Genomic DNA, 12,905 nt, shown 5'->3' on the forward strand with positions numbered 1-12,905 from the left:
GAGGCAGCACCTTCTGTGGATACTACTGATGGTAGAGAGTGATGCACCTGTGATGTACTGAGCAGAGTCCAGATTTCTCTCTTTCCTCACAGGAGGAATATCAGTTCTTTTGATTAAATCATACATTACAGAAACTGCTTCTTTGGCCCACTAGGTCTACAAGGACAGTCAGGCATTCCTTTTTTATTTTCACCACGTTTCCACCAACCCCCTGCAGATTCTACCTCCCAGGAGCAATTAACCAACATATACGTCTTTGTGATGTGGGAGGAAACTGGAGCACGAGTTCAAAACAAAACATGTGGTCACAGGTGAAATGCAGCTACACAGGAAGCATAAGAGGTCACAATTAAACCTCAGTCTCCGGAACGGTGAGGTAGTTGGGCAACTATGCTGCTATTCTCTATAACCATCTTCATGGAGGCCAAGTCATTAGATATATTTAGAGCAGAGGTAGATAGGTTCTTGATTAGTAAGGGCATCAAAGGTCACAGGGAAAATGGAGGATAATGGGGTTGAGAGGGAAAATGAATCAGCCATGATTGATGGGCTGAATGACCTAATTCTGCTCCTATGTCTTATACTCTAAAAGATAAAAGACCTTGGTGAGAATACAGCCTGACCAATTCTTGATTTATTGAAGGCTACAGAAGACAGACCAGAAGCAAAATCAGGTTTAATATTGTTGTAATATGAGCATTATTAAAAGTAAGATAATACTAATCGGGAAGCTGTTTTTTTAAAGAGGGGCTGGTTCCGGGGTTGACGGGGTTTTATTTCCGTTCTTTTCACTTCCGGTGTGCTTTTTGTATATAGTGTCCCTGCCATGCGGTACTGTGTGTGTGTGTATCTATATATATGTGTTTTGCCGCCCTGGATAAAGTCTATTGGTTTTGCCGTTCTGGATAAAGTCGTTGTTTTGGGCATGAAATTGTCGAGTGGTCTTCTCCAAAGTAGAAGTTACCACATATTTTTGGCGACGAGGTGAACTAGTTTTGTGGACACGTCAGCACATTTCGAACAGGAGCAGCAGCGCCGATAAGGAGTCTCATGTTTAGATGGCTACGTTTGGGAATATCGGTGAATTTGTGGAGGAAAACGAGGACTGGCCGGAGTATGAGGAAAGGTTGGACACTTTTCTGTTTTAATGGAATTACTGAGGAGGCTAAGAAGCACTCTATTCTCCTGAGTGTGCGTGGGGCGAAGATTTTCAAGCTAATAAAGAACTTAGCCACACTGCAGAAACCGGGAAACATTCCATATGACGAACTGGTCAAGCTCGTGGGGAACCACTACAATCCGAAAGCTTCTGTGATAGTCCAACGATTTAAGTTTCACAACTGTTTTAGGAAGCCGGGTCAGTCTGTGGCCGATTGTGTGGCCGAGCTTCGGCAGCTATTGGAGCATTGTGATTTCAGAGTGGTGTTGGATGACATGCTCAGTGATAGATTGGTATGCGGCATTAATAATGACGTCATGCAATGCCGCCTGTTAGGGGAAGCCCCACCATTGACTTTCAAGAAAGCCTTAGAGATTGCCCAAGGCATGGAGATGGCTGCTAATAATGCCAAGGATATCCAGAAAGGACATGGGGGGTCGCAGTCAGCGGCAGTGCACCAAGTCAGGAGGGAGACTGGTAAACAGGCAAAGCAGGTGGAATGTTTCCGGTGTGGTGGGACGCACTATGCAAATGATTGCAAATTCAAAGACACTGTCTGCCATGCTTGTAGCAAAAAGGAACGTTTAGCTAAAAAGTGCAGAAGTTCAAAAGGTAAGATTTAGCCTGGGCAGGGGAAAGCATGGATCCCCTTTGGAGTGGAAACAGATGAGGAACCACCTGAACCATATTATGCCAGAGTCACTGTCGGGGGAAAGGACATTAAGTTTGAGATTGATTCAGGGGCTACTGCATCGGTCATTAGTTAGGAGACCTACAGGAGGACATGGGGGTCCAACCTGCCTCCCATTAGACTGTCAAAGCTCAAACTTAGGACCTATACGTGACAGCCCATGTCTCATTTAGGGGTGTTACATGTGGACATTTCAGCCGGGGGTCAGAAGGCTGAAGCCAGGCTGGTGATAGCTAAAGGCAGTGGGCCCAGTCTTTTGGGTCGTGATTGGCTTCGCAAAATCCGGCTAAACTGGCATGAGATTAAGTGTGCACACAGGACGGAGGACATGCTGCAGCGGTATAGTGATGTTTTCAGGGACAAGCTGGGCACACTGAAGGACGTGACAGTGAAACTCCATGTCGACCCTGAGGCCACACCACGTTTTTTTAAGCCCAGGTTGGTGCCCTATGCCATGAAAGGCAAAGTGGATGAGGAGCTGGAACGTTTATGGAGGCTGGGCATTATTGAGCCCATCCAGTTTTCAAGGTGGGCGGCTCCCATTGTTCCAGTTTTGAAGGCAGACAAAACGGTGAGGATATGTGGGGATTATAAGTTTACGGTGAATCAAGTCTCTAGGCTGGAGGAGTACCCATTGCCACGGGTGATGACCTGTTTGCAACCCTGTCAGGGGGTAAGCTGTTCACAAAGCTGGACATGAGCCACACCTACCAACAGCTTCTGCTCGACAAGGATTGAAAGGAGTACGTCACAATTAATACACACAAGGGATTATTCAAGTACAATGGCCTGGTGTTTGGAGTGGCGTCCAGCCCTGCCAAATTCCAAAGGACAATGGACACTTTGCTGCAGGGGATTCCACACGTAGCAGTGTACCTTGATGATATTTTGATCACAGGGGCTATGGAGGTGGAGCATCTGGCTAACTTAGAACGGGTGCTGAAGAGGCTCTCAGACGCAGGGCTGCGGTTGAAACGCAGAAAATGTGTGTTCCTAGCATCGAGTGTGACTTACCTGGGACACAAGATCATAGCTGAGGGGCTTTGCCCTGTGGAGGACAAAGTGAGAGCTATTAAGGAGGCCCCAAGCCCCAAGACCGTCACTGAACTCAGATCATTTTTGGGCATGGTGAATTATTATGGCAAGTTTCTTCCTGACCTCTCAAGGGTTTTGACCCCACTGTATAAGCTGCTTCACAATGACACTAAGTGGCAGTGGGGTGAAGAGCAGGAGAAAGCTTTCAAGGAAGTGAAAGAACTCCTCTACTCAGCGAAGCTGCTTGTTCACTATGATCCAGACAAGGAGATCACCCTTTCATACGATGTTTCGCCCTATGGAGAAGGGGCAGTTCTCTCACAGGTAATGGAGGACCGTTCAGAGAAACCTTTTGGTTTTGCTTCACATACCCTGACAGCTGCTGAGAAGGGATATTCACAGCTAGACAAAGGTCTGGCCATTGTTTTTGCAGTCAAATGTTTTCATCAGTACCTTTATGGATGTGCATTCACAATTTATACGGACCATAAACCACTGATGAGCCTGTTCAGTGAGACCAGAGGCATCCCACCACTAGCCTCAGCCAGGATACAGCGTTGGGCTCTCACATTGTCAGCCTACCAGTATACTATAGTGTACAGAGCGGGTGGGGATAATGCAAATGCTGATGCACTGAGTCGACTACCTTTACCCGAGACACCTTTTACTACATATGTGCCTCCAGAGATGGTGTTTTCATTGCAGAGGCTATCAGAGACACCTGTAAAGGCAACCCAGATCAAGCAGTGGACAGAGAGGGACCCAGTCCTGCCTCACGTCAAGACTTTTCTTTTACAAGGTTGGCCCAGTGTCATGGAAGGAGAGGAACTCAGGCCTTATGCCAATCGCAGGACAGAACTGAGTCTGCAGGATGGCTGCATTTTCTGGGGGTCAAGGGTCATCTGGCCGTTCACAGATTGTGGAGGAAATTCATGAGACTCATCCAGGAGTGTCGTGAATGAAAAGTCCTTGCAAAATCCTACGTTTGGTGGCCAAGAATGGATCAGGATCTGGAGAACAAGGTAAAATCATGCATGCAATGTCAGAATAATCAGAATATGCTGCCACCGGCTCCTTTGCACCCATGGGAGTGGCCAGTCCACCCCTGGTCTAGGATACATTTGGACTTTGCTGGCCCTTTTATGGGGCAGATGTTTCTTGTAATGGTAGATGTGCATTCTAAATGGATCGAAGCTCACATCATGAGCAACATCACAGCCCCCTCAACCATAGACAAACTCAGGCAAATGTTTCAGTCCACGGGTTGCCTGACACTCTGGTCACTGATAATGGCCCGACGTTCACCAGTGAGCTGTTCAGAGAGTTCATGCAGCAGAATGGCATTCATCACATCCGGACGGCCCCTTTCCACTCAGCCTGAAATGGTTTGGCTGAGCGGGCTGTTCCGACAGTGATGGAAGGCCTGAAGCGGATGACAGGGGACTCTCTTAGCTTTTGGCTTTCACGTTTCCTGTTTAAGTACTGCCTCACACCACAGACCATGACTGCCTGCACTCCAGCAGAGATGCTGATGGGGCGTAGGCCCAAGTCAAGATTGGACCTGCTGCGCCCGGACATGAAGGCAAAAGTGAAGAGAAAGCAGGAAAAGCAGGAGAGACATGATCAACATGCGCAAGAGAGACAGTTAAAACTGGATGACAATGTCTTTGTGAGAAACAATCAGCAATGGGTCGATGTTTTGGGCATGAAATTGTCGAGTGGTCTTTTCCAAAGTAGAAGTTACCACAAATATCACTGATATATGTAATGAAAATTTTTTGGTTTATGGTAGCTGTACATTGCAATACATTAAAAAACTACAAATTACAATTAAAAATCTATATTAAAAAATTAAATACTATGTGCAAAAATAGTGAGGTAATGTTCATGGGTTGGTTCATTGTCTGTTGAGAAATCTGATGGTGGAGGGGAAGAAGCTGTTCCTAAAAAATTGAGTGTGTATCTTCAGGTTTCTGTACCTCCTCCTTGACGGTAGCAATGAGAAGAGGGCATGTCCTGATGATGTGGGTCCTTAATGATGGATGCTGTCTTTTTGAGGCACAAGTTTTTGTAAATGTCATTGATGCTGAGAAGGCTAGTTCCCGTGACGGAGGTGGCTAGTGTTTAGCTCTCTGCAGCATCTTCCGATCCTGTGCGGTGATCCCTCCATACCAGACTGTTTTGGACAGAATATGATGTGCCCCATGGTAAAAATGGTAAAGGTCTCCTGATACACTGGGAAACTACTTGAATTTGTATTGATATCTGCCCACCTCTGTCAGAAAGGCAAGGTACCTAAGAAGGAAAATCCTTGAAAGCATGGAAATAAAACATCAACTTCCAAAGGTTGCCAATCTCTGACCTTTACATCTAACCTGTTTTTCTTCTGTCCTTCCAGTCTAGGTCCCATCTTTGGATTGTTTGTGCCTTTTTACTGCTCCATTCCGAGTATTCAGGTGACTCAAATCCTGGGCAGATTATCCATAACAAACAAAACTCTCGTCTATATTGTGGGGCTACAGGTATGTTTGTGATTGGACCTAATGTCTGGTGAAGTCAAAATAGCTAGCATCTTGCTGTTGATCAAATATTTTTCGGTTTGAAATTCCAATTGATGATATTCTGTGAAAACCTTTTAAACTTCAGGTTCTCGTCTTTCTGGTGATTATCAAGGAAAGGAATGATTGACTTTTTGGGTCAAAGTTCTGCATGTCCTAATGCTGGATTTTGACCTGAAAGGTTAACACTTGCATTCCTCCCACTGATGCTGCTTGACCTGCTGAGTTCCTCCACACGACAAGACCATGAGACACAAGAGCAGGATTCGGCCATTTTGCCCCATCAAGTATGCTCCGCCATTGAATCATGGCTGATGTATTATCCCTCTCAGCCCCATCTTCTGCCTTCTCCCCATAACCTTTGACTAATCAGGAACCTGTCAACCTCCACTTGAAATATAGCTAATGACTTGTCCTCCACAACCATCTATGACAACATATTCCACAGGATCGCTACCCTCTGGCTAACGAAATTCCTTCTTATCTTTGATCTAAAGGAACATTCTTGTATTCTGGGGCTCTGCCTCCTGGTCCTAGACTCTCCCACTATCAGAAGCATTATCTCCACATCAGCTCTTTCTAAGCCTTTCATTATTGGATAGGTTTCAATGAGATCCTCCCTCATTCTTTTAAACTCCAGTGAGTTCAAGCCCAGAGCCATCAAGTGCTATGTTACCCTATCAATACTGCAGTCATTCTTGTGAATCCCTTCTGGACCCTCTCCAATGCCAGCACATCCTTTCTTAGATTTGGGGCCCAAAACTGCTCACAATACTCCAAATGTGATCTGACTAATGCCTCATAAAGTCTCAGCACCCTTGCTTTTAGATTTTAGTCCTTTCAAAATGAATGCTAACATTGTATTTGCCTTTCTTACTACCAACTCAATCTGCAAGATAACCTGTAGGGAATCCTGCACTAGGATTCCCAAATCAATTTGCAACTAATTTCTGAATTTGCTCCCCATTTAGAAAATAGTTTATGCCTTTCCTCCTTCTACCGAAGTGCATGACCATACATTTCCATACATTGTAGTCCATCTACTCTACTCCAGGTTTTAACATCTGCAGTTTTTGTCATAGTTGCTATGCCACTATGAAATTCCTGCTCTTCAGGGCAAGATGTCTGCAGTTTTTACCCAAACCAGGCTGCCCATACCTCCAGACCCAATGCAACATGACTGCCCTTTGAAATGGCCCATCAGGCCACTCTGTCCAAAATCAATATGTAACCAGTAGAAACTAGTTTTGTCAATGATATTCACATTGGTACAATCTGAATCAGGAATATGCCTCATAATAGTGTTGATTTGGATTACTGTTGGTATCAGCTGATAGTAGAGAGATGATAAAACTTTGTTTGTTTTTCTTGTACTTGTTCTCACAATTCTTGTTTCCACACTGTTCTCATCCTCTGAACTTCCTATTGCAATACTCTATGTATTTTCACCATCATGTGAAGATGGTGAAAGTTCTTTGCATGCCTTAAAGAAACCCTTCAATTGGGTACTAAATGCTTGCTTCTCTGGTTAAGATCATATCTCACTAATATGCAAAACAGAATGTGTCAGCCAGATAGTTAAATTGTAAAAAAAGTGAACTGATCCATAAAGATAAAACATGCTTGCAGAAGGGATTCAGGAGGGGATTAATAAAGTGGACGGAAATATTTAAGAAAAACAGTGTATAAACAGGCAGGAAAGTGAGAAACGTGGAGAAATGCACCTGGTAAACAGCCAGCTTGTTTCTTTCTGTCGATTTATCATCAATATCTCTGCAAAAGGAAAAGGAACCTCTTGTGTTTAAATTGAGCTTCTCATTTCCCTTTCAAGTATTTTGCTGTTAAAACGTACATACCTTCCACAAGTAGTGTTTGTCCACAACAAGGTCTTACAGCTCTAACATGATAATCTGCAGATAATCTGTTTCAGTTCTGTTGGCTGAAGCATAAAACAAAATGACCAAGGTGTAATGAAGAATGCTGCTGGTTGTTCATTTACATTTACTTGGAGATAGGATTGTAATTGTTTTTAAATGTAGCACCTTTGTTAGGACAGTATTGGTTATTGCTGTACTGGAATGTCCTCTTGTATTTCTCTGGTTAAAGTCACAGGAGTTTGACTTGAACTCTGAGCCTTCTGACTAAGGCAAGAATGCCATCAACTAAGCCCAACATTCAGTGAAATACTTGGGCTCTTGTTCTATGACATCCACCTTATCCAACCACCACACTAGTGAGGCTAAGAATAGGATGATTTTAGATTATGAAGACACGCAGTCCTCTTTTTATTGTCATTTAGTAATGCATGTATTAAGAAATGATACAATATTTCCTCCGGTGTGATATCACAAAACACAGGACAGACCAAGACTGAAAAACTAACAAAACCACGTAATTATAACATAGTTACAACAGTGCAACAATACCATAACTTGCTGAAGAAGTCCATGAGCACAGTAAAAAGTTCAAAGTCTCTCAAATGTCCCACATCTCACGCAGACAGGAGAAGGAAGAAAAACTCTCTCTGCCATGCCGACCACAGTCCGACTCTGAGTCATCCGAAAACTTCGAGCCTCCGATCAGCTCTCTGACACCGAGTACTGAGCGCCATCTCTATCAGAACGATTCGACCTCAATTTCGGTCGCCAACAGCAGGCAAAGCCAGGGATTTTGAGGCCTTCCCTCCGGAAGATTCCCGACCATGCAGTAACAACAGCAGCGAACTGGCGTTTCAGAAATTTCTCCAGATGTTCCTCTGTGCTTTCACATCCATCTCCATCAAATCAGAATTGTCCACAGCCCCTATTTAATGGATACAATATCATTTTTCACCGGAGGGCTGCGCACGCGCGGCGCGCTGCTCTCTCTCCTCCCGCCTGAGGAATGCATAACTAATGAACTGGTGCAGGAGGCAGGCATTCAGATTTTCGGATCATTGTGATCTCTTCTGGGGAAGGTATGACCTGTACAAAAGGGATGGGTTAAACCTTAACCCGAAGGTGACCAATATCCTTGCAAGCAGGTTTGCTAGAGCTGTTCAGGAGGATTTAAACTAACTTGGCAGGATGGTGGGAACTGAAGTGATAGGGCTGAGGATGTGGAGGGTTGATTTATAAACAGAGACAGTGTGTAGTGAGACAGCTAGCAAGGACATGCTGATGATAGGTAGATTAGGAAAATTAGGCTAGTGCTGGATCCCAAGAAGGGGAATTTGTGGAACGCCCATGAGGTGGCTTTATAGAGCAACTCATATTTGAGCCCACAAGGGGGATCTGCTGTTCTGGATCGGGTGTTGTGCAATGAACCAAAATTGATTAGAGAACTTAAGGTAAAGGAACCCTTAGAGGACGGTGATCATAATAAGGTAGAATTCAGCCTGTAATTTGTGAAGAAGCTAAAGTCAGATGTATTTATTACAGTGGAGTAAAGGGAACTACAGAGGCATGAGAAAGGGGCTGCCCAAAATTTATTGAAAGGGAACACCAGCAGAGATGATGGTAGAGGTTCTGAAAGAGATGGGTGAAGAGATTGTGGAGGCATTAGTAATGATTTTTCAAGAATCAATGAATTCTGGCATGGTTGTGGAGGACTGTAAAATTGCAAATGTCACTCCATTCTTCAAGGGAAAGAGGCAGAAGAAAGGAAATTTTCAGCCAGTTAGTCTGACCTCAGTGGTTTGGAGGGTGTTGGAGACAGTTGTTAAGGATGTCATTTTGTTGTTTCAGGGTACATGAAGGCACATGACAAAACAGGTCAAAGTCAGCATGGTTTCCTTAAGGGAAAATCTTGCCTGACAAATCTGTTGGAATTCTTTGAAGAAATAAGCAGGATAGACAAAGAGAATCGTAGGATGTTGTGTACTTGGACAAAGTGCCACACATGAGGCTGCTTAACAAGTTAAGAGCCTCTAGTATTACAGGAAGGATATTAGCTTGGATAAGGCATTGGCTGATTTGCAGGAGGCAAAGAGTGAGAATAAAGAGAGATAAAGAGAATAAAGAGAACTCATTTACAACTCCATTCTCTGAGGTGCAAAGGGACTTGGAAGTCCTCATGCAGAATTCCCTAATTTGCAGGTTGAGTTGGTGGCGAGGAAGACAAATGCAATGTAAACATTCATTTCAACTGGAATAGAATATATAGCAAGGATGTAATGTTAAGGCATTATAAGGTGCTGATGGGGCCTCACTTGGAGTATTGTGAGAAGTTTTATGCCCCTTATCTAAGTAAGGGTGTGGTGTGTGGCCAAGTGGTTAGGGCATTGGGCTCACGATCTGAAGGTCGTGGGTTTGAGTCTTGGCCAAGGCAGCGTGTTGTGTCTTTGAGCAATGCACTTAACCACACACTGCTCCAGTCCACCCAGCTGAAAATGGGTACCGGCAAATGCTGGGGGTTAACCTCATGATAGACTGGCATCTTACCTGGGGGGGAGCCTCGTACTCTCAGTTGCTTCACACCACAGAAACCAGCATAAGCACCGGCCTGATGGACCACAAGGCTCGGGACAGACTTTAACTTAACTAAGTAAGGATGTGCTGACATAGGATTGGGTTAAAGCCAACAGGCTGAGTATCAAAACATTAGTAATGCAGAATCAGAAAGGATAGGAAATACGGTACTCAAGGTGTTGTATCGAAATGCTCACAGTAGAAGAAATAAGGTGAATGATCTTGTTGCACTATTACAGATTGTCAGGTATGATGTTGTGGCCATCACTGAATCATGGCTGAAGGATGGTTGTAGTTGGGAGCTGAATGTCCAAAGTTACACATTATATCAGAGGGATAGGAAAGTAGGCAGAGTGGGTGGTGTAGCTCTACTGATAAAGAATGGCATCAAATCAGTAAAAAGATGTGACATAGGATCAGAAGATGTTGAGTCCTTGTGGATTGAGTTAAGAAACTGCAGGAGTAAAAGGACATTGATGGCAGTAATAAACAGGCCTCCCAACAGTGGCTGGGAGGTGGACCACAGATTACAACAGGAAACAGAAAAGGCGAATCAAAAGGATAATGTTATGGTAGTCATGGGAGATTTTAACATGCAGGTTGATTGGGAAAATCAGGTTGGTAATGGATCTCAACAAAGTGATTTTGTTGCTGCCTAAGAGGTTTTTTAGAGCAGTTTGTCGCTGAGCCTACTAGGGGATCAGCTATACTGGATTGGGTGTTATGTAATGAACCGGAGGCGATCAGGGAGCTTAAGGTAAAAGAGCTCTTAGGAAACAGTGATCACAATATGATTCAGTTCAACTTGAAATTTGATAGGGAGAAAGTAAAGTCTGATGTAGCAGTGTGTCAGTGGAGTAAGGGAAATTACAGTAGTATGAGAGAGGAGTTGGCCAAAGTAAATTGGAAGGAGCTGCTGGCTGGGATGTGAGCAGAGCAGCAATGGTGTGCGTTTCGGGGAAAAATAAGGAAGGTGCAGGGCATATGTATTCCAAGAATGAAGAAATACTCTAATGGTAAATAGTACAACCATGGCTGACAAGGGAAGTCAAAGCTATTATAAAAGCAAAAGAAAGGGCATACAACGCAAAAATTAATGGGAAGATAGAGGATTAGGAAGTTTTTAAAAACCTACAGAAAGCAACTAAAAAATCATTGGAAGGGAAAAAATGTAATATGCAAGCAAGCCAGCAAATAATATCAAAGTGGGTAGTAAAAGTTTCTTCAAGTATGTTAAAAATAAAAAAAAATGAGTGTGGATATAGGACTGTGGAAAATGAGGCAGGAGAAATAATAATGGGGACAAGGAGATGGCTGATGAACTAAATGAGAATTTTGCATCAGTCTTCACTGTGGAAGACACTAGCAGTATGCCTGATATTGTAGTGTGTGAAGGAAGAGACATGGGTGCAGTTACTATTACAAGAGAGGAGGTGCTCAAAAAGCTGAAAGACCGAAAGGAACATAAGTCACCCGGACCAGAGGAACTACACTCTAAGGTTCTGAAAGAGGTAGCATTAGAGATTGTGGTAGCATTAGAAATGATCTTTCAAAAATCATTGGACTTTGGCATGGTGCAGGAGGAATGGGAAATTGCATATGTCACTCTACACTTTAAGAAAGGAGGATGGCAGCGGAAAGGAAATTATAGACCAGTTAGCCTGACTTCAGTGGTTGGGAAGATGGTAGAGTCATTTGTTGAGGATGAGGTGATGGAATACTTGGTGACACGGGACAAGGTAGTACAAAGTCAGCATAGTTTCCTTCAGGGAAAACCCTGCCTGACGAACCTGTTGGAATTCTTTGAGGACATTACAAGTAGGATAGATAAAGGGAATGCAGTGGATGTTGCATATTTGGACTTTCAGAAGGCCTTTGACAAGCTGCGACACATGAGGCTGCTTACCAAGTTAAGAGTCCATGGTATTACAGGAAAGTTACTGGCATAATTAGAGCATTGATTGATTGGTAGGAGGCAGTGAGTGGGAATAAAAGGATCCTATTCTGGTTGATTGCCAGTGACCAGTGGTGTTCCGCAGGGGTTGATGTTGGGACCACTTCTTTTTAAGCTGTATATCAATGATTTAGATGATGGAATAGATGGCTTTGTTGCCAAGTTTACAGATGATACGAAGATTGGTGGAGGGGCAAGAAGTGTTGAGCAAACAGGTAGGATGCAGCAGGACTTAGATTAGGAGAAAGGGCAAGAAAGTGGCAAATCAAATATGTTGTTGGAAAATACATGGTTATGCCCTTTGGTAGTAGAAATAAATGTCCAGACTATTTTCTAAACGAGGAGAAAATCCAAAAATCTGAGGTACAAAGGGACTTGAGAGTCCTTGTGCAGAACACCCTAAAGGTTAACTTGCAGGTCGAGTCAGTGGTGAGGAAGGCAAATGCCAGGTTAGCATTCATTTCAAGAGGTCAGAATTTCAAGAGGGATGTGATGCTGAGGGCTTTATAAGGCACTGGTGAGGCCTCACCTTGAGTATTGTGAACAGATTTGGGTCCCTCATCTTAGAAAAGATGTGCTGGCATTGGAGAGGTTTCAGAGGAGGTTCACAAAGATGATTTCAGGAATAAAAGGGTTATCATAGGAGGAACATTTGATGGCTCTGTGTCTGTACTCACTGGAATTCAGAAGGATGAGCGGGGTTCTCATTGAAACCTTTTGAATGTTGAAAGGCCTAGACAGAGTAGATGTGGTAAGGATGTTTCCCATGGTGGGAGAGTCTAGGACAAGAGGGCACAGCATCAGGATAGAGGGGCACCCTTTCAAAACAGAGATGCAGAGAAATTTCTTTAGCCAAAGGGTGGTGAATTTGTGGAATTTGTAGCCACGTGCAGCTGTGGATGTCAGGTCGTTAGGTGTATTTAAGGCAGAGATTGATAGGTTCTTGATTGGACATGGCATCAAAGGTTACAAGGAGAAGGCCGGGAGCTGGGGTTGAGGAAGAGAAAAAAAAAAGGATCAGCTATGATTGAATGGCGGAGCAGACTCGATGGGCCAGATG

At 43.9% G+C, this 12,905-nt stretch overlaps 1 protein-coding gene across 4 annotated transcripts in view; it reads left to right on the forward strand.

The window, feature by feature from the left end:
• Window positions 1-12,905, forward strand: part of ubac2 (UBA domain containing 2) — a 207,020-nt gene that overhangs the window by 103,164 nt on the left and 90,951 nt on the right. For all 4 annotated transcript variants that reach the window (XM_072258839.1, XM_072258841.1, XM_072258840.1 and 1 more), the window contains one exon: window positions 5,284-5,407. In XM_072258839.1, the coding sequence (XP_072114940.1) occupies window positions 5,284-5,407 (124 nt within the window). The remainder of the gene's footprint in view (window positions 1-5,283; window positions 5,408-12,905) is intronic.

This window comes from Mobula birostris, chromosome 5 (assembly GCF_030028105.1).
Source record: "Mobula birostris isolate sMobBir1 chromosome 5, sMobBir1.hap1, whole genome shotgun sequence".
NCBI classification, from domain to species: domain Eukaryota; kingdom Metazoa; phylum Chordata; class Chondrichthyes; order Myliobatiformes; family Myliobatidae; genus Mobula; species Mobula birostris.